This window comes from Pomacea canaliculata, linkage group LG2 (assembly GCF_003073045.1).
Source record: "Pomacea canaliculata isolate SZHN2017 linkage group LG2, ASM307304v1, whole genome shotgun sequence".
Classification (NCBI taxonomy): domain Eukaryota; kingdom Metazoa; phylum Mollusca; class Gastropoda; order Architaenioglossa; family Ampullariidae; genus Pomacea; species Pomacea canaliculata.
The window spans coordinates 43936256-43958412 of NC_037591.1; the positions used below are offsets into that span (position 1 = coordinate 43936256).

Here is a 22157-nt window from a genome sequence, read left to right on the forward strand (position 1 = left end):
ATATTGTTCTGCACATTGTATTGTGTACATGTATACACCCATGTATTGTGTAGATGTATACACCACTGTATTGTGTAGATGTATACACACTGTATGTGGTACATGTATACCACCACTGTATTGTGTACATGTATACACCACTGTATTTGTACATGTACACCATCTGTATTGTGTAAATGTATACACTGTATACACATGTATTGTGTTACATGTATACACCACTGTATTGTGTAGATGTATACACCACTGTATTGTGTAGATGTATACACCACTGTATTGTGTACATGTATACACCACTGTATTGTGTACATGTATACACCACTGTATTGTGTACATGTATACACCATTGTATTGTGTACATGTATACACCATTGTATTGTGTACATGTATACACCACTGTATTGTGTCTGCACCATTGTATTGTGTACATGTATACACCATTGTATTGTGTAGATGTATACACCACTGTATTGTGTACATGTATACACCACTGTATTGTGTCTGCACCATTGTATTGTGTACATGTATACACCACTGTATTGTGTACATGTATACACCACTGTATTGTGTCTGTACCATTGTGTTGTGTACATGTATACACCATTGTATTGTGTCTGCACCATTGTACTTTTTATTTCATGTCAGGTCACATCAACAGCTGCCACAGTGCAGCCTACACTTACATATTGACTTCGTCTGTGACAGGAGACAAATCTTTTTCTTTCAGAGACCAAGAATGTCCTGATCTTGACAAACTCACGCCATGTGCTCATGTCAATTGGAAAAAAGTTGTTTAACAGATGCTGGCCGTGGTTAATTTCGATGCTGGAGATGGGTTCTGTAGTCGAGGATCAGAAACACAGACTTGAATGAAAGACAGTGTTGCAGGAAGGTGAGCTGATCCAATAGCAGCATACAGATGAATGATGGCAGGAGCGGAGACAACTCTCGCCTTTCTTAAGCTTTAATTAAAAGAAACCATTTTTTTCCATGTGAACTATGAACTGCATGGAATTTTTGAACTGGTGAAGCAGCAGTGATGATCTTGATCTCCTGTGAGTGAAGTGAATGTATGTAGTGTGGTATGCTACAATGTTTGCTACTTCACAGTTTGGCATCAGCTTCACATGCCGGATGACTTGCAAGTAATGTTTGTAAAGAGTTACTACAGAGGCTCGCTTTTTGTCTTCATGGGGAGTGGATTGATCTTTTGACTTCGTCTGTAATATTTACTCCAGAAGTTCTGAGTAGATGTTTACATCCACTTGTATACTCAAGGAATCCTAGTGACTGAAGGAAGCACAGTGTGACAGTCGCTCAGCTGACATGATTGTACTGACTGCAGTGTGCGTCTGGTGTGCAGTGTTATGAGGCCACAGAAGTAAAATGTTTTGTTAAGAACACTTAGTGCTTGGACGACCATGTGCTACACGACCTCCGTCGTCAGGGAGACAAGAGCCGTCATCGCGGTGATCAAAGTTTCCGCCATTTGGAGACAAAGCACCATGGCGACCGTCAGTTTGAATAGAGATGACGTCAGCTGTGTACAGGAACATGTTGACAAACACTGTGTGTGTGTGTGTGTGACATTGCAGGACTTTGTCAGGTGAAAGTCTAAGTGACCCCCGGATGTTGAAAACTTGGCAGTGTGACTAGACGTCACAAGTGTCGTCACACGTGACGCAACCTCCACCGGCCATGTTGTATTTGTCGGCGATGACGCAACTGACGCATTGAACACAACAACAACAACAACAACAACAACAACAACGACGACGACAAACAACAACAACAACAACAACAACAACAACAACAACAACAACAACAACACAACACACACAGAAGGCCAGTATTATCGTGTGTCTCTACTGAAACATTCATTCATCCACTGATGTAGTTTCACGTTCAGCCAGAAAACTAAAAATGTTGTCAGCAGTCTGACTGTGTGGCACTGCTACGTCACAAGCCTACTTACTTATGACCTACTGACGTCACAAACATATCACAGAGACAGAGATTATGAATGCTTGATGTGGGACTGTTTCTTCCTGTCATTTTTGTTATCGTCTGAAAGCTCCTTTACGATGGCGACAACATCAAATATCCTCGCTCTAGATGACAGCGACGAGAGATCTCTACACTGTAGGGGTCAAGGACGAGTGCACGGGTGACGGTGACTGCTGCTGAGCCGTAAGTTTACTGACAGCAACGTCTACAGCCCTATAGACAGGCATCAGAGCCGTGAGTTTACTGACAGCAACGTCTACAGCCCTATAGACAGGCATCAGAGCCGTGAGTTTATTGACAGCAACGTCTACAGCCCTATAGACAGGCATCAGAGCCGTGAGTTTATTGACAGCAACGTATACAGCCCTATAGACAGGCCTGACACAAATTACAGCCGTGACTTTATTAACATCAACGTGTTCACTCCTGTACATAGGTGTCACGTCTACATTACAGCAGCCGATTATTAGCATGAAGCGTTTTGACATGTACATGGACACCACGTGACCTAGAGGTTAGTATAGTGACATAGATGTAGTGAGTAGCGCAGTAGTGACGTAGTTGTAGAGACCAGTGACGTCAGGAGTCTACACATGTAGACAGAGACAGCACTGACTTGCCGATGACACTACACGTGGTGCACGCACGATTTGTCCTGTCAGCAGAGGCGTCCGCGAGGCAGTACAGTCGTGACGTCCCTCACGTGACACCGCCACGTGCCTGAGGTCTGACGTCAGGATAAGACTGTGGTTACTGTGGGTAGCTGCCCTTGTCAGTACAGGGAAAGAGTTTCCCAATGAGTCCGCTCTGCATATACGCATGTTGATCACGGGCACACTCTGTTTGACATCATCATCATCATCATCATCATCATCATCATCATGATGTACACTTTATAAAGCAGTCAATCTCACAAGAGAGATGCTAGTGGAACATTCTGGATTACAACTACTCTGACGTTTGGTATCGTCTGACCTGCAGCTGATGCACTAAGCTATAATCAAGGAGTTCTTAAGCTCTTCATTTCCTGTTTTCTGTTTCTGGTGCAGCTGACTGGTGCAGCTGACTGGTGCTGCAACATCGTCCAGCAGTTTCGCTTTGCCTGCTGAACACGTGTGTGGAGGAAACTTCCCGAGCAAACATTTCCGGTACAGATTCTATCCTCAAGGCCCAACTCTGACCTTTTGGACTGAACAGTCGGGGTCATTGAGGCTTGTACTAAACTAATGGAGGACATCAGCTTTGAGAAAAGGACAGACAAATCTTTGTAGGCATAGCATGTAGTGAGTGAGCAGAAATCAGTCGAAGCATGGAGAGTAAGCTGACCGCATGTATTATCGTGTATTATTGCTTCATTATCAACTATTCCAGCTTCCAGACTTTTCTGTAAAGATATACTAATGATATACATATTACTGGTGATCATACTAATGATATACATATTACTGAAGTAATCATACTAATTATATACATATTACTGGTAATCATACTAATGATATACACATTACTGAAGTAATCATACTAATTATATACATATTACTGGTAATCATACTAATGATATACACATTATTGGTGATCATACTAATGATATACATATTTACTGGTGATCATACTAATTATATACATATTACTGTGTTGATGACTAATTATATACATATTACTGGTAATCATACTAATGATATTACACATTACTGGAAGTAATCATACTAATTTATATACATATTACTGGTAATCATACTATTCGCATGATATACACATATTGAGTGATCATACTAATGATATACATATTACTGGTGATCATACTAATTATATACATATTACTGGTAATCATACTCATGATATACACATTACTGAAGTAATCATACTAATTATATACATATTACTGGTAATCATACTAATGATATACACATTACTGAAGTAATCATACTAATTATATACATATTACTGGTAATCATACTAATGATATACACATTATTGGTGATCATACTAATGATATACATATTACTGGTGATCATACTAATTATATACATATTACTGGTGATCATACTAATGATATACATATTACTGAAGTGATCATACTAATGATACACATATTACTGAAGTGATCATACTAATGATACACATATTACTGGTGATCATACTAATGATATACCTAGTACTGGTGATCATACTAATAATATACATATTACTGAAGTAATCATACTAATGATATACATATTACAGAAGTGAGACAGACTGTGAGACAACAGTTACACGTGACACGTGAGGCAGACGACAGGTGGAAGGCGGGTACATGTACTCACCACAGCCCATGTTAGTGGCCTCCTCTATGGGCGATGTGTAGCCCTTGATGGTAGTCCCCCTTTCATCCACGCAGTAGCATCTGGAATAGAGGAGGATGAGAGAAATAGAGAAACACACTGCTGTCTCTCTCTCTCTGTTAGTCTGCTTGTTGTCTGTTTGTTTATATGTACATATTCATGGTTGGCTGCCTGCACGAGTGTAATCACGTGTTGAGACATGAAACTTGAAGTAGTGCAGGTGTCTTTCATTAATTTTATTTGCAAGATGGATAGAGCTCACCACAGACAGACAGACAGACAGACAGACAGACAGACAGACAGACAGACAGACAGACAGACAGACAGACACACACACACAGACAGACAGACAGGGGAATATTAAAGGCTTCATAAACAGGAATAAGGGGAGGTGACTCACACAGATCCTCTACACTGTCGAGGAGAATAAGTTCCGTCCCCCTGGCACTGGGGTACGAATCCACCCGGCAGGCCGTCCTGTGCCAGTTTCCGTGCGAAGTCCGAGCAGCTGAGGGAGGGCGCTGACAAATGACAAATCTTTATTTACCAGGGTAACAGGATGAGCAAAGTTATTTTAGTTGACATCCAGCCCTCCATCTAAGGAAGGAAAACTGAAACACGACAACTATAAACAAAAACATGAAAGACAGGAATGAGTGAGTGTACAGAGATTAGTTGTTGTCGACTTTGACCGGGATGTTTGACCAGTGAACAAGTCACACGTCGTTCACGTACACGGTCTTACTCTTAATCACGGTGTCCGAGGTCACATGCTTTACACTCTTTCTGTGAACTGGTACAGACCGGAGTTTTCCTGAAAGCAGGGGCGGGGTTGGATTGAAGGGGGAGGGACAAACAAAGTCATGTCTCATATTTATTCCCTCTCTTGGTGCGTCTCTCGGTGTGTCACGTTCCCTTCCATGGTGTGTCACGTTTATTTCCATAGTGTGTCATGTTCACTCTCTTGGTGTGTCATGTTCTCTCTCTCTTGGTGTGTCACGTTCCCATCCATGGTGTGTCACGTTTATTTCCATGGTGTGTCACGTTCACTCACTGGCTGGCTGTCAGCTGCTGGTTCCTTTGTGAATGTGGACTGAGCAGTGTCACAAGGTCTACTCCAGTGTCCGGAACAAAACTATTTCGCCGAGCTCCGATGACAAGGACTCATTTCGATAAAAGTGAGTGAACTCGCCTGCAGATAGAGTCAGCTAGATGTTGATCACAACAACATTCAATGTTTGGTGCAGACGTGAGACTGCCTCCTGGTGTCTGTAAGTGGACTGACAACGGACACAACAAAGCTCAACACACATCAAGTGAGAAATGACAACACAAGTAAACAACAACAGGAAGTTAACCCTGTCTTGTCAATGAAAGTTCTGCTGCACGTGCTGAATGCTCCCCCCACCCAAAGACAACAAAGACGAGCTCCACCCCCTCCCTTCCCCCCATACCTTGGCGCTTGCCAACGGCTGTGACCTCCTGACAGGTCAAGGTCACGTGGTCACATTCGTAGCCATCGGGACAGCGGAAGTCGAGTGGTACGTCCTCTATGGTGGTGATGACGACAGCACACCTGTGGCCATTCACTGCACAGGGACATGAGAGGTCAAGGTGAGCAGTGCTCTGCACGTGCAGCTACGCACGACATGCGGGAGAGGGGCTGAGGAGGGCACAGGTAGCTACAGTTCTGGGGCTACAGTTCCCCCCCCCCCAACATCCCCCAGCGAAACTGTGTCACAAACTGTAAGCAGTAATGTCACAAGGTCCTGATGCTACCATTGTTCTCTCAGCATCGCTAATACTGGCACTCATGGGGAACACGATGAACGAACAAACGTCTGTACTAGTGAGTGACAGAGACAGGTCTAGTGAGTGACAGAGACAGGTCTATATGGTGAGTGACAGAGACAGGTCTAGTGAGTGACAGAGACAGGTCTATATGGTGAGTGATAGAGACAGGTCTAGTGAGTGACAGAGACAGGTCTATATGGTGAGTGACAGAGACAGGTCTAGTGAGTGACAGAGACAGGTCTATATGGTGAGTGACAGAGACAGGTCTATATGGTGAGTGATAGAGACAGGTCTATATGGTGAGTGACAGAGACAGGTCTATATGGTGAGTGACAGAGACAGGTCTATATGGTGAGTGACAGAGACAGGTCTATATGGTGAGTGATAGAGACAGGTCTAGTGAGTGACAGAGACAGGTCTAGTGAGTGCTGGCACTGAAGCGTGTCTACTGTGGGCTGACGAAAGATTCGTGTGAAATCGGTTTTGTGTGTCACACTGTCACGGGTCACTCACCTAGCGTGTGGTCGCACCTGTCGCAGCAGCCGCAGAAGCCGGTGTTTTTGATGATCCTCCCGCGAAGACAAGTTTCCTCCGTCACGAGCTCGCACTGGACATGCGCACACACGTCCGGTCCGCACACGCTGCCCCCCGCACACCCCAACACAAGGGAGACAAGTAGGAGCCGCAGCATCGCTGACCCGAGCTGACCTCACCCACAAGTTGGATAAAGAAGAAGAAGAGAAAAGAGAGGACAAGTCGCTACAATCTCAGCTTTTGTGAACCCGGAGCGTGGCTACACGAGTGTTGGTCTTGATCCAGCTCCTGGGTAGTTAAGTACACCCCCCAGCTTGCCAGCATGCACCGCGTGTGGGCAAAACACACCCTGGAAACTTATCTCTGGGGTCACAAACGTTATTTTGCTCCTCTTATCAAAGCTCGTCTAGGTCTGTTTTCCAGGGCGAGAAAAAGTTTAGAAAAATCTGTGTCTTTGGTAGGGTTACCTTTACTGATAATGTCTGTCTGTCTGTCTGTCTGTCTGTCTGTCTGTCTGTCTGTCTGTCTGTCTGTCTGTCTGTCTGTCTGTCTGCATACTCAGCTCTTCGATCTGTCAGGATACTGTATACATGTATGTAACTCTGCCTTCACACCTTGTGTCTGGGTCTCCACATTCTGTAGCTTTGTCTGTAGCCTGGTCTCCACTGTCTATCTCCACCCTTGTAGCTGGAATGTTTGTCTGTGACCACTTTCCCTTCATCAGCCTAGACATACCAGGGGAGGTAAAATAAAAAAGAAACCAAACAAAATGGAGTGGGGTGGGAGTGGGGGTGGGGCAGGGAGGAAGGGGGAGACTCCAGCCCCCAAGTCTGCACAGTACAAACACGCGGGGACAATGTGCCGTTACACATCGTTAGAGGGCTTGGTGGTGTTGTGTCCTTGGTGTAGGAAGCTGTCCTAACAGCCACGTGTACAGCAAACAACAAAGTCCATGTTGTTGTTGTTGTTGTTGAGACAATATCGCTGGTACTTGGCCTAGATATCAGTGTGACCTCATTTGCCAGCCGTTGTCCGTGACGTCGACAGTCACTGGAATTTCCAGTCCTTCCATCCCCTGGCCCCTTCCGCCCAACCACCCACAGAGCAGGTGACCAGAAATGAGGTGTGGGTGTAGCAATATGAATCGTTGAGCAATATGAATCGTTGAGCAATATGAATCGTTGAGCAATATGAACCGTTGAAGCGAGGCATGCGAAGAGAATGTAGTGAACCTAACAAGAAATAAAATACTACAAAGTTACATTTAACAGTTGATAAACAAACGAAACGTTTAGGTTCAAATTATTATAGCTTGCAAGTGATGTGGATAGTGGACTATTTTTGTTTGATATCCCTGCGCGAATGGGTGTTTGATCGTCTGCTAAGAGTAAATGCACGTCAAATTTAAATAAAAATGACATGAAAAACTAAACACATACAACTCACGCTTTATTATTGGTTTTGATTTATAAAAATACCACGAACATGTCTGCTAATTCATTCAACAACACTAGAAGATCCATAGTTTCTATGCATGAGCATACCTCGCTTCAACGATTCATATTGCTCAACGATTCATATTGCCACATGGGCACTGTGACAACGACACTGACATCTCGTGTCATACACTGACAGGCTGCCGTGACACTGTCTAACATCTCGTGTAGACACTAACCCTGCTGTCACACTGTTACTAGGGTTAATGACAGAAAGGTTCCACTACCTAAGGGTTAACAGCAGAATATCTCAGTCGCCATTAGGATGTAACAGCGCCGCTATTGTCGCTAAGGTTCCCCACAAAACATTACCAGGATAATTGGGGCTAATGACAGCATTACCATTGATGCTAGTGTTAACGAGTGTTACACTTGTGTCTGGAGCTAACTACAGAGCTATCCTCCTCCCTAGCCACGTGGCCAGAGACACGAGACAGCAAACAGCAGGTTACAGTCTGAGGCCCTGGGGGGAGCTGTCATCATGTTCTGAGCATGACGGGAAATGTCACCTAGTGTTGGGGAAAAGAACGAGAAAAGGATGGCTGTAATACTCCCACGTGATCTTGAAGCTGTCAGTGAGTCTTTGCGTGAGTTCCCTCACCAGCAACTCAACATCCCCCTCCCTAGTGACAGCACTGCAGCTGAGTGTAGAGAATAAATAGACAACATTCTACAAGTGATGCGCACTGGACAACACACTACACGCGTGTGTGGGCTTCGATCCGCCGGTATTCAGAGGGTTGATACACTGATACACTGATACACCGATACATTGATACACTAACACAGTGATACACTAATACACTGATATACTGATACACTAATACAGTGATACATTGATATATTGATACACTGATACACTGATACACTGATACATTGATACACTAATACACTGATACACTAATACACTGATATACTGATACACTAATACAGTGATACATTGATATATTGATACACTGATACACAGATGCACTGATACATTGATACACTAATATACTGATACATTGATACACTGATATACTGATACACTAATACAGTGATACATTGATATATTGATACACTGATACACAGATGCACTGATACATTGATACACTAATATACTGATACATTGATACACTGATACACTGATACACTAATATACTGATACATTGATACACTGATATACTGATACACTAATACAGTGATACATTGATATATTGATACACTGATACACAGATGCACTGATACATTGATACACTAATATACTGATACATTGATACACTGATATACTGATACACTAATACAGTGATACATTGATATATTGATACACTGATACACAGATGCACTGATACATTGATACACTAATATACTGATACATTGATACACTGATATACTGATACACTAAACACGTGATACATTGATATATTGATACACTGATACACAGATGCACTGATACATTGACACACTAATATACTGATACTTGATACACTGATATTACTGATACACTAATACAGTGATACATTGATATATTGATACACTGATACACAGATGCACTGATACATTGATACACTAATATACTGATACATTGATACACTGATATACTGATACACTAATACAGTGATACATTGATATATTGATACACTGATACACAGATGCACTGATACATTGATACACTAATATACTGATACATTGATATACTGATACACTGATACACTAATATACTGATACATTGATACACTGATATACTGATACACTAATACAGTGATACATTGATATATTGATACACTGATACACAGATGCACTGATACATTGATACACTAATATACTGATACATTGATATACTGATACACTGAGCATAAATACCAACGATGACATTCAGAAAGCAGTACACTCAGAACACTCGTTACACCCAATACTCCCAGTACTCCCAGTACACAATACAATCAGCCAAGTGACACTTCAAGTGCCAGCTTGAACTCCAGCAGACTTGTGTCAGTGTCAGTGTCAGTGCCAGGACATCGCGGGGCACCTGCTGTTGGTTGTCTTGTAATGACGTGCCGTTAGTTCACAGTCACATGACGTCATGCCCTGACGTCTTTGTGGGAGCCTCTTCGTGAGCTTATTGATCACGTGATCTTGTGTCGTGACATCTTGTATCGTGAGATATTGTCTCTTGTGATCTTTTATCGTGAAATCTTGTATTGTGTGATATTGTATTGTGACATCCTGTATCATGAAATATTGTGACATCTTGTATCGTGAGTTATTGTCTCTTGTGATCTTGTATCGTGACATCTTGTATCGTATGATATTGTATCGTGACATCTTGTATCGTGTGATATTGTATTGTGACATCCTGTATCATGAAATATTCTATTGTGACATCTTGTATCGTGAGATATTGTCTCTTGCGATCTTGTATCGTGACATCTTGTATCGTGTGAAATTGTATTGTGACTTGTAGTATGGTGTGGCGTGACATCTTGTGGTGTGTGATCTCGTGTCGTGACGCCTAGTGAAGTAGTGTGAGGTCAGATTGCATGTAACAGCACGAAGACCAATCGCCAGGCTCGTATTTGTGGAATTTAGTACAAAGCGCGTGAAGTCCAGACGATTTATTAAAGAAAAGGAGCCACTAGGTCACCAGATAAACCTTGGATAAACCGCAACTGGTTATAGAAAGACATCTGTAGGGAAAACGGTCTCACGACACAAACTACTTCGTGAAGTAAACTGTTTATTATCATCATAACACACTGCTTGCTAAAAAGTAAACTGTTTATTATCATCATAACACACTGCTTGCTAAAGTAAACTGTTTATTAACAATATGACACAAACTACTTCCTGAAGGTTTACAGCCAATCCTGGTCTTTAAGTCTTTGCATGGATTCCCTCTCAGACCCCTTCCCTGAAAAGACAAAAATGATGGCAGGAGGACTGGCAGGTCTCATGCAGAGAACAACAAATAAACCGCAAAGCAGCAGCTGTACAGGTGTTTACACGTTTACACTAAACTTGTGCAGTTGTTAACAACTTTACTAAAGACTTTTTGAAAAGGCTTGTGAAGTCTTCTCGGGGAAATTTGCTGTCACTGCTACAGACCAAGTGTTTGTGTTTAGAGGACCTCCCTACACAGGTGATGATGTCACATCCGTGTAGTCCTCACTGTGACACCACACTGTAAACACAGCGCCATCCATAATCAAAACAACTGTCGGTCACATAAAACACTTACAAAGGTAAGGGAAGCGCCATCGCGTGATTATCCCGGAACAACATCAAGAAAGAATGCTTTCTACTTTCTCTGATGACATCACACTACACCTGGAGGGCCGCTCGTAACAACACCTGATGACATCACACTACACCTGTCACTAAAGTCATCTACAGGTAAGGAAACTACACAGACCTGCACTACAGCTGTGACAGCCTTTGATGTGACACGTGACTACGACGTGTTTACCTTTAGACTGACATCGTGTAAACCTCTGGGACTACAGGCGCTCGCTAAGTCAAGTCTTACCCAGGGTACTCGAGGCTGGGGAGGGTGGCGCCCCCTAGCAGTTGAGGGTGGCCAAGTCGCCGATGTTGACGGTGGGCGAGTCGGCCAACTGTTGGCCCAGTGAGTCGGTGCAGTAACACACGGAGCCTGTGCACCCGTACTTCCGGTAGTTGCCGTTGTCCTCGCACGAGAACATCTTGCCGATGAGCCCCGTCTGTAGGTAGGCGTACTGGTCACGTGCACACTCTGTAACACGGTCACACAGACACACGTAGTGTACACGGTCACACAGATACACACACGTAGTGTACACGGTCACACAGACACACGTAGTGTACACGGTCACACAGATACACACGCGTAGTGTACACGGTCACACAGACACACGTAGTGTACACGGTCACACAGATACACGTAGAGCACACGGTCACACAGGCACACGTGGTATACACGGTCACACCGATACACACACAGATACGTGTATCACACAATGCAGGGTCTAAGAGGTGACTGTGAAGAATGGAGGAGAGGAAACACTGAGAGGAAAGCTTGTGACCAAGTCGTTGAGGAATAGTTCACAGTCTGAGTAAATAAATAAACACTGGTGTGTGACTAACATTATTGCTACAGATGTGGACACGTGGCTGTAAAGCTGAGGCCACTGGACCCAGGATGAATTCTGAGATGAAGGCCGCTACACGGCTACTCAGTGGGCTGCGTCACGTGGCTGGACACGTGGCATGAATAGGTCACAACAGCTGTGATAATGGAGCGATAATGCCGTCAATTGTGACGCAGTTTGGTCGCTCTATAAACTCAAGAATCACAAAGATTGCCACAAGGGCCCACAGTTTGTGACGAGGGCCCACAGTTTGTGACAAGGGCCCACAAAGAGCAGAGAACTGGGCTAAAAATAAAATAAAAAACAAAGAAACAACCCAAATCAGGATGTGTGTAGCAGGATGTGGGTGTATGTCTACACGTGGACGTGTTTGCTGGTGTTTGTCTACCTACATCCGGTCATTCTAAACTCTCGCACATACATACGTTCCAGTAGTTTGTGACGTCAGCAGTGGGTGTGGGAGGAGGAGAGGTCAAGGTTGACGCTGTCCTCAACTGAGTGTAAGGCGCAAAATGGCGTCCTGTGGCCTTGGAGCATCTGGGCTTTATACTCTGGTATATCTACTCATACACCTACAGTCACCTGACCCATGCTACTGACTATGGCGACATCCACCTACACACAGACTTCTCCGCTCTCTCTCTCTCGACTATGTAGCGACAGACGGCAGACAGACTGACACAAGACATGGCGGCTGACTCACGGCAGTTCATGTCCGCTGACTGTCCGATGGACGCGCTGTAGTCTGCGATCTTAACGCCACTCGGGTCCACACAGTAGCACCTGCACAGGGCAATGTTTACACGTGTACAATGTTGACAGGCTCAGTGTATATAGCATCACCTGTACATAAACAAGGTAGAGTGTTGACACGTGTACAATGTTTACAGACGCAGGAGGAAGACAAACACTAATGGCGGCTGTCATTCCGTAGAATAAAGTCTGTTGTGTATCGTAGACATGTTTTCATGTGTACTATTCAAGGTGAAGGTTGTCCTCTGACCTCACTTGTCTCCCCAAACCCGTGTAACAAGGGGCAGTGATACACCCGTGCTATTTATAGTGACACTACATATTTATATATTTACAGTGATACACCCTTGCTATTTATTGTGACACACTACATATTTATATATTTGCAGTGATACACCTTGCTATTTATTGTGACACACTACATATTTATATATTTACAGTGATACACCCGTGCTATTAAATTGTTCCACTACAGTGTAACCTCATGAAGACCTTCCCTATCACGACCATACTTGGTTCCAGTCCACACTTGTTTCAGGGTGCACGTGGCACATTACACGTCATCTCCATGACGACGACCTCCACAACCTCACTTATCACCGGCAGTTGGTGCTGTGGAACCGTTTTCTGTGAATGCGCAGCAGACACAAACATGAAGTAAAATTTAAACAAAGTGTCCTGGCCGACTATTTGCTGTAGATGTTGACTTTCTACAAGAATACAGAAAAATACATCATGTACATTTTGACAGAGGTTGTTTGTTTGTTTGTCTAGTGGGGGACCCCTCACTTCCACCCCCATCCTTGTGGCCCCAGAAATGTCGACCCCATCGTCCCAACACTGGAAGTGGACTGAGGGTAACCAAGGCCCAAAAGACGGGTTCCACCACTGACAGGGGCAGCTAGTCACGTGGAACATCACAGAGTCACGTGTTGTTTCAGCGAATGTAACCATCGTAGTAAACAACATGGCCGCCGTGCAATATACACAGAAAGAACAAATCTCGCTCTGGCGCTCAAAGTGTCTTGAAACTATTTGTAAACAACATTTGTTTGTGTTTATTGTCGTTTGGCGGTTGGTATTGACTGTACATGCGCTGTGCGATTGCAAGCAGCCAGGTGGCGCTGTTGTGGCGGTCAGCAGCCACGTGCAGGTCCTGGACACTGAGTGTTGTCAGCACGTGACCTGAGGTGGCGCTACTGTCACGGCGGGCGTCGACATGGCTACCTCCAGAATATTATGGTCCCCGGGGAAAAACAAACAGAAGCTGGACTGGTCACAATGACGTCACCAGTGCGCAGCCCTGACGCAAAATGCGTGACTGTGACGACATCTGACATGACACGAGGTGTCCTAAGGCAAGTCACATGACACGCAACACGTGACAACATCTCACACAGCCCTGACACAACACACACATCAACTCACACGGAGCCGTGACACTGGCGCGCGGCGTAGGTGCCGTCCTGGGCGCACGTGGGCAGGAACTGACCCAGAAGGTGGACGCCGGACTGCAGCTGCTGCAAGCGCTCCTGGCAGGTCTGAGGGTCTGGGAGGGACACAGTGTAGGAGAAGTGATATGAGATATAAGGACAGGACAAGACAAATACATCGTTCTCTTACCTGTTGGTGTCAAGTCTGATCCATAGCAATGTGTCTTTTAAGATCATCATCATCATCGTCATCGTCATCGTCATTGTCATCGTCATCGTCATCATCATCATCGTCGTCGTCGTACTTGCCAGGATGACAGGCACAGCTCACCTGCCCTCTTGCTCAGCAGCAGCTCCTCACAGATGTGAGTCTGGGAGTTACAGGTGAGACCAGCGCCGCACTCGGAGCTCGCCGGCATGGACAGTCCCAGCAGGAAGGCCTCGATACACGACTCGCCTTTGTCTAGCCACAAACAACAACAACAACTTCACAAACAACCTCAATAAACCACTCGCCTTTGTCTAGTCACAAATACAAACAACAACTCAATAAGCCACTCCCCGTCCTCTGTCCACAAGTAACCGTAATCCCCCCCCCCCCCCGCTCGCTGGTCACGTGACGTGAATCTCGCTCTCGTTGCACACAGCTCACGTGTCTCTGTTTAGAAGCGGCCTTAACCCTCCTACTCTCTCTCTCTAGTCCAGGTAAACTGTAGCCGAGTCCTTTTTTGATCACGTGCTAACATGGCGCACTCCACTTCCCTTGGCGATGTTGGTATGTTTGATTCAAGTCTGCAGCTTCGTGTGCGAGGGTCTGTCTACCTACTCTCCTTATTCGACTGGTGATATGTACCACGTGATAGTTATTTACGTGATAAAGGTAAACCACGTGCCTAGCTACCTGACAGACGGGTGACTACAGGTATGCCACATACTTAGCTACCTGACACCTAGACAGACGGGTGAATACAGGTATGTCACATACTTAGCTGCCTGACGCACAGGTCGCAACAGCCACAGAAGCCGCCATTGCGGGCGACCCTCCCGTCACAGTTGTCCTCCGTCACCGCAGCACAGCGCACCAGGGAGCACACCCCGGGTGTGCAGGCGATGGCGTGGGTGAGGGTCACAGCCAGTGAGAGAACGAGAATATTTACCAGCATCTTCATCCTCACTCAGTTGTCAAACGTGTGTCGCAGATTTCAGTTGACGGTTGTTACCTACCTGTCTGCTGCTATATATAGGCTGGGGCGCTGTTGGGGTTAAAACTGCGGCGCTTATCTTTGTAGCCTGACGCCATCTAGCGGATTGTTTAGTGTCCAACACATTGACCTGTGACAGTCAGCAAACCTCCGTGTAAATATAGACAAAGCACACAGGTGTCCACACAAAGTTCGTGTGACGTCAGGCGCACACCTGTTTATACAGCCTTCTGTCTGTCCTTCTGTAGGTTTTATTTACACAACAATGTTTGCTGTGGGCCAGGATTGACACCACTGTTGTTGTTTACACAGGGTTTTATAGAGAAGATTTGTGATTGGTACTTCGTGCTGTTGTCCATGTTGTTATGTTCGTCTTCAGAGGAGCTGCACACCGAGCTGTAGCTATAGCTATAGTCTCTAGTCAGTGACTTCTGTCACATGAGACTTCTGTCTTCAGCAACAGGTCTTTGACATTTGACCTACGTAGCCATGTGTCTTGTGTGACGTGTCATCAACATAGCCATCAACGTGTCTTGTGTGACGTGTCATCAACATAGCCATCAACGTGTCTTGTGTGACGTGTCATCAACATAGCCATCAACGTGTCTTGTGTGACGTGTCATCAACATAGCCATCAACGTGTCTTGTGTGACGTGTCATCAACATAGCCATCAACGTGTCTTGTGTGACGTGTCATCAACATAGCCATCAACGTGTCTTGTGTGACGTGTCATCAACATAGCCATCAACGTGTCTTGTGTGACGTGTCATCAACATAGCCATCGACGTGTCTTGTGTGACGTGTCATCAACATAGCCATCAAGATGTGCTGTGCACCACGTGGCGCGTGTAGTTGTCTCTGTATTTATCAATAAGGACCTGTGTATCTATAAATATCTTGTGTACCGCGTGATCAATCTTCCTATCAATGACACCTGTGTCATGTGACCAGTTTCTGTACGTTTGCTGAGTGAAAGCCTCACCTGGCGTGTACTGTGTACTGTAGAGGGCCGTGTGACCGGTCCTCACTGTAACAGCTACAATGTTCGGGCCGTGCACTTTCGTCTACACAATCGTTAAAAAAACGGCGCGTGGCATCGTAGGCTGGGGGCGTCTTGGGGGGCGAGATAAGGTGTGGGAACGCCACAGCATGCAGCAGATAGGAGGCGACAGTCTCTGCTACATGTACCACGTGATACTGTAGTCACGAGACCATGTCATAGACAGGCTTACCGCGTAATCATAACACAAGCACAAAAACACACACACACAAACACACACAGACACACACAGACACACACACAAACACACACAAACACACACAAACACACAAACACACACAACACACACAAACACACATACACACAAACACACAGACACACACACACAGACATACACACAACACACACAAACACACACAAACACACACAACACACACACAAACACACACAAACACACACACACACACACACAAAACACATACACACACAAACACACACAGACACACACACACACACAAACACACAAACACACACAAACACACACAAACACACACAAACACACACAGACACACACAGACACACACAGACACACACACAGACACACAAACACACACACACACACAAACACACATACACACACACAAACACACACAAACACACACAAACACACACAGACACACACACACACAATGTGTCAATGTTTCTCCTAAGAAAGATTATTAAAGAGAATATTTTTATTTTGTATTTGTCTTTGGGTGGTTTTCCTGTACCCCAGCAGGTGGCGCCCCCTAGCAGTTGAGGGTGGCCAAGTCGCCGATGTTGACGGTGGGCGAGTCGGCCAACTGTTTGCCCAGTGAGTCGGTGCAGTAACACACGGAGCCTGTGCACCCGTACTTCCGGTAGTTGCCGTTGTCCTCGCACGAGAACATCTTGCCGATGAGCCCCGTCTGTAGGTAGGCGTACTGGTCACGTGCACACTCTGTAACACGGTCACACAGACACACGTAGTGTACACGGTCACACAGATACACACACGTAGTGTACACGGTCACACAGACACACGTAGTGTACACGGTCACACAGATACACACACGTAGTATACACGGTCACACAGACACACACACGTAGAGCACACGGTCACACAGACACACGTAGTGTACACGGTCACACGTAGTGTAATAGGGTCACACACACAGATACACAGATACACGTAGTCTACACGCTCACTCGTAGTGTAACACGGTCACAGACACACACACACGTAGTGTACACGGTCACACACACAGGACAGCAAGTGACACTAAGTGTCATCTGTCTCCGAGTGTATCACTGTCACAGTGTACGACATGACAGCTGTCTGTCCTATTCATGTCACGACATGTGTGTGGCTCAGTCAAGGTAGCAAAGGTGCTCACAGATTGAACTTTTACTTCCGCTTCAACTACGATGAGTGTGCACTGCGCATGCGCTAACTGAGGAAATGTCAGTGCGAACAAGGAGGATGCCGCTAGTCGTCGAGGGCAGCAATCACATCGACAAGTAGCAGACGACTCGGCTACCACTACACACGACATAAGGTGTGGTTAAGCTTTCACTTTTACTCTTTACAGAGTTGCTCACAAAGTCAGTGTTCACATTGTCTGTGTTCACATTGTCTGTGTTCACAAAGCCAGTGTTCACAAAGTCAGTGTTCACATTGTCTGTGTTCATATTGTCTGTGTTCACAAAGCCAGTGTTCACAAAGTCAGTGTTCACATTGTCTGTGTTCACAAAGTCAGTGTTCACATTGTCTGTGTTCACAAAGTCAGTGTTCACATTGTCTGTGTTCACAAAGTCAGTGTTCACATTGTCAGTGTTCACATTGTCTGTGTTCAGAAAGTCAGTGTTCACATTGTCTGTGTTCACACAGTCAGTATTCACACAGTCAGTGTTCACAAACTCAATGTTCACAGTCAGTGTTCACACAGTCAGTATTCACACAGTCAGTATTCACAAACTCAATGTTCACAGTCAGTGTTCACACAGTCAGTATTCACACAGTCAGTATTCACAAACTCAATGTTCACAGTCAGTGTTCACACAGTCAGTATTCACACAGTCAGTATTCACCAACTCAATGTTCACAGTCAGTGTTCACACAGTCAGTATTCACACAGTCAGTGTTCACAAACTCAATGTTCACACAGTCAGTGTCTGTGAGTTAGCCATCCACACACAGCCATGCAGAATGTGAGTGTATTTATCCACTCAGTGCCTCACTCCACACCACGGAGACCTAATGAACGTTCACAATTCACAGACAAGACTCACGGCAGTTCATGTCGGCTGCCTGTCCAATGGCGGAGGAGTAGTCAGGGATTCGGACTCCAGTCTGGTCCACACAGAAACATCTGGAATTAAGCAAAACATGGAATGATGTAGAAGCTACCTTCATGTCACCTGTGATTTTCTTGGCGGAAAGGACAGAAGGACAGGACAAACAGGGGAAGTGACTGACACACTGCACGGGGACCAGGAAGTGGGTGTCACGTGACTAGGATGAACCACTCACACGGAGCCCTGACACTGGCGCGCGGCGTAGGTGCCGTCCTGGGCGCACGTGGGCAGGAACTGACCCAGAAGGTGGACGCCGGACTGCAGCTGCTGCACGCGCTCCTGGCAGGTCTGCGGGTCTGTGAGAAACACAAACATGTAACACACATGTAACACACATGTAACTCACCACACTGTCACTGGCTACAACTACAACTGTCTCCACTACACTCACCATCTGTTGTCTACACTCACCACCTGCTGCTGGAGTATCATAGTATGTCTAGCTAGAGACTGTAGACACTGCTAGACAGTGACTGACCGCACGTGCTGTACGCTAGCAGGACTTTAGTACCTCCAGGAACTCTGCCTGTGACGTGTGTTGACATGTAGACACTTATTTTCACTGACAGCAATCCTGAAAGTGTAAATAAGGCGGACAGAGAGTGTAGTCTCATTACATTCCATGTATGGCCTGTGACAGAGATGAGTTTTGTCACGAACCTTTAGCTTCGTGTGTCGTGACGACAGTTTGTAGCCACTCTGCTAGCTCCACTGATTAGTCAGCTGACCATAAGGCTGCTAGCAGTGGGGCTAAGTGGCCAAGTGGTCAAAGGCGCACTAAGAGCATTGTGATGTAATCTTGTGTTGAAGTCCTTGAGTGTTGATGATGCTTAGTAAACATTTGTACTGTTTGATGTGTGATGTGTGATGTTTGATGTGTGATGTTTGATGTGTGATGTGTGATGTTTGATGTGTGATGTGTGATGTTTGATGTCTGATGTGTGATGTTTGATGTGTGATGTTTGATGTGTGATGTGTGATGTGTGATGTTTGATGTTTGATTGTGATGTGTGATGTGTGATGTGTGAGTAGTCTTCACATTGTATCCATCCCTCGCGCTTATACTTCATTGGCGCCTTTAGTTCGCTGCTTGAGCACCGTCAGGGGAGCACATTCAAAGTCAGGGGAGCACACACTCACAGTCAGGGGAGCACACTCAAAGTCAGGGGAGCACATTCAAAGTCAGGGGAGCACACACTCACAGTCAGGGGAGCACACTCAAAGTCAGGGGAGCACACTCAAAGTCCAGGGAGCACACACTCACAGTCAGGGGAGCACACTCAAAGTCAGGGGAGACACACTCACAGTCAGGGGAGCACACACTCAAAGTCAGGGGAGCACACTCAAAGTCAGGGGAGCACACTCACAGTCAGGGGAGCACACTCAAAGTCAGGGGAGCACACACTCACAGTCAGGGGAGCACACTCAAAGTCAGGGGAGCACACACTCACAGTCAGGGGAGCACACTCAAAGTCAGGGGAGCACACAATTTTTCAGTCAGGGGAGCACATTCAAAGTCAGGGGAGCACACGAATAACTGTTTGTCTGTCATAGTTAGGATGGGAGAAAGAAAGATAAAGAGAGATGACGAAAGTGATCTATTTCCGCGCGAGATGGTAGTCCATCTGAGTTATCCTCCATTGTTCATCAGAGAGAGAGAGAGAGAAAGAGGGATGGAGAGACAACAGGAGGGAAGAAACATGGAGCGAGAATAATGAAGGGAAGGCAGACCGAATGGAGTCTCAAGCCCTGAGTGCAGCTCACCTGCCCGTTTACTGAGTAGCAGCTCCTGACAGGTGCGAGTAGCGGTGTTACACACGAGTCCAGAGCCGCACTCCACGGTGGCCGGCATCCCCAGCAACATGGTCGCCAAGCACGAGTCGCCCTTCTCTGTCGACAACAAGACATGGACGACATCGTAGATAAGAGCGACGATGATGAGGACAATTACAGTAATACTGAGGTACATGGACGTGGAGCTGTACTGTCATGTAACATAGAGTTGTATGTCATATGAGGTAGAGTTCTTGTGACTTATGACGTGGAGCTGTAATGTCATATGACGTGGAGTTGTAGTGTCATGTCACTTGAAGCTGTAGTGTCATATGACGTGGAGCTGTACTGTTGCACTAGCAGGAATACATATAGTGTTGCACTAGTAGGAATACATATCACTAGTAGGAATACATTGCACTAGTAGGAATACATATAGTGCTACACTAGTAGTAATACATATAGTGCTACACTAGTAGGAATACATAGTGCTACACTAGATGCTGCGCTGTTGAGCTCCTGTGTGAATCACTCCTATGTGCTCCGCTAGTGTGTGTTTATGTAGTTTGATACTGTGTTTAAAATGTGAGGAGCAAATTACTTGTTACAAACTCAAATTACTCAGTTAACATTTATTGTCTCGGCCCCAGGACTCAACACGTACAGGCCCGATAGCTACGGCCGTATTCATGAAGCACGGCTAAGTCATCATGTGTGGGGTCGAATGGGGAAATCGAGGAGAAGGCTTGTGTCCGTAGTTTCACGAGTTCCCTGACACCACGGATACTACCTGATGCTTATGTGCCCCGGGACCTCTGTACCGCTGATTACAGAGAGGGTAAAGTAACATCCGGGCAATCTGGAATATGCTTTAAGAATGCGGAGGCTAAACGGTCGCCTTAGGTTTACCCGTAACTAACGACGTACAGAAGTCATGAATACGGATCCTAGACAGACAGGTAAGTAGCTTACTTAGCTACCTGACACCTAGACAGACAGGTGAATACAGACATGTCACACACTTAGCTGCCTGACGCACAGGTCGCAACAGCCACAGAAGCCGCCATTGCGGGCGACCCTCCCGTCACAGTTGTCCTCTGTCACCGCCGCACACTGCACGCCGTCACACATGTCCTGGGTGCACACGATGGCAGTTGCCAGGGTGAAGGACAGACAGACGATCACGAGTTTCACCAACATGGCTGCGGACAATGAATTGTTTGGTGTATGAGTTGAATGTTCTGGCGTTGCCGCTATTTATAGTCGCGAGAAAGTTCCAGGTCTACAGGACACAGACTGCGTGGTCGTCAAGTCACCTGCTGCCACCTGGTGTCGCCCACGCCACTGTCCGCCTCCGCCTG

The 22157-nt window shown here is 45.7% G+C and overlaps 3 protein-coding genes across 3 annotated transcripts; all 3 read right to left on the reverse strand.

Annotated features, from left to right (window-relative positions):
• Positions 1-2395: 2395 nt before the first annotated feature.
• Positions 2396-6943, reverse strand: LOC112557823. Its single transcript, XM_025227887.1, has 5 exons — positions 6636-6943; positions 5783-5917; positions 4729-4849; positions 4311-4390; positions 2396-2846 (listed from the first exon to the last, which is right to left on the reverse strand). Exons 1-5 carry the CDS (start codon positions 6811-6813, stop codon positions 2758-2760), a joined length of 603 nt encoding a protein of 200 aa, XP_025083672.1. The 5' UTR covers positions 6814-6943; the 3' UTR covers positions 2396-2757.
• Positions 6944-10851: 3908 nt separating this feature from the next.
• LOC112557559 (saxiphilin-like) lies at positions 10852-15749 on the reverse strand. Its single transcript, XM_025227499.1, has 6 exons — positions 15430-15749; positions 14776-14907; positions 14440-14560; positions 12962-13041; positions 11658-11882; positions 10852-11042 (listed from the first exon to the last, which is right to left on the reverse strand). The coding sequence occupies exons 1-5, from the start codon at positions 15611-15613 to the stop codon at positions 11692-11694; spliced, it is 708 nt and encodes a 235-aa protein (XP_025083284.1). The 5' UTR covers positions 15614-15749; the 3' UTR covers positions 10852-11042; positions 11658-11691.
• Positions 15750-17361: 1612 nt separating this feature from the next.
• Positions 17362-22157, reverse strand: LOC112557560 (saxiphilin-like). Its single transcript, XM_025227500.1, has 5 exons — positions 21819-22157; positions 20788-20913; positions 19199-19319; positions 18958-19037; positions 17362-17626 (listed from the first exon to the last, which is right to left on the reverse strand). Exons 1-5 carry the CDS (start codon positions 21994-21996, stop codon positions 17436-17438), a joined length of 696 nt encoding a protein of 231 aa, XP_025083285.1. The 5' UTR covers positions 21997-22157; the 3' UTR covers positions 17362-17435.

Excerpts from the sequence above, each read along its gene's own strand:
- LOC112557560 (XM_025227500.1), bottom strand. The coding sequence starts at position 21,996 with ATGTTGGTGAAACTCGTGATCGTCTGTCTGTCCTTCACCCTGGCAACT. Across the intron at positions 20,914-21,818 it reads CCTGTGCGTCAGGCAGCTAA|AGAAGGGCGACTCGTGCTTG; the intron begins GTGTGTGACATG and ends TGTTGTCGACAG. Across the intron at positions 19,038-19,198 it reads CGCCAGTGTCAGGGCTCCGT|ATGTTTCTGTGTGGACCAGA; the intron begins GTGAGTGGTTCA and ends GCTTAATTCCAG.
- LOC112557559 (XM_025227499.1), bottom strand. The coding sequence starts at position 15,613 with ATGAAGATGCTGGTAAATATTCTCGTTCTCTCACTGGCTGTGACCCTC. Across the intron at positions 14,908-15,429 it reads CCTGTGCGTCAGGCAGCTAA|ACAAAGGCGAGTCGTGTATC; the intron begins GTATGTGACATA and ends GTTTGTGGCTAG. Across the intron at positions 11,883-12,961 it reads GTCAGCGGACATGAACTGCC|AGTGTGCACGTGACCAGTAC; the intron begins GTGAGTCAGCCG and ends ACCGTGTTACAG.
- LOC112557823 (XM_025227887.1), bottom strand. The coding sequence starts at position 6,813 with ATGCTGCGGCTCCTACTTGTCTCCCTTGTGTTGGGGTGTGCGGGGGGC. Across the intron at positions 4,850-5,782 it reads AGCCGTTGGCAAGCGCCAAG|CGCCCTCCCTCAGCTGCTCG; the intron begins GTATGGGGGGAA and ends GTCATTTGTCAG. Across the intron at positions 4,391-4,728 it reads CGACAGTGTAGAGGATCTGT|ATGCTACTGCGTGGATGAAA; the intron begins GTGAGTCACCTC and ends CCTCTATTCCAG.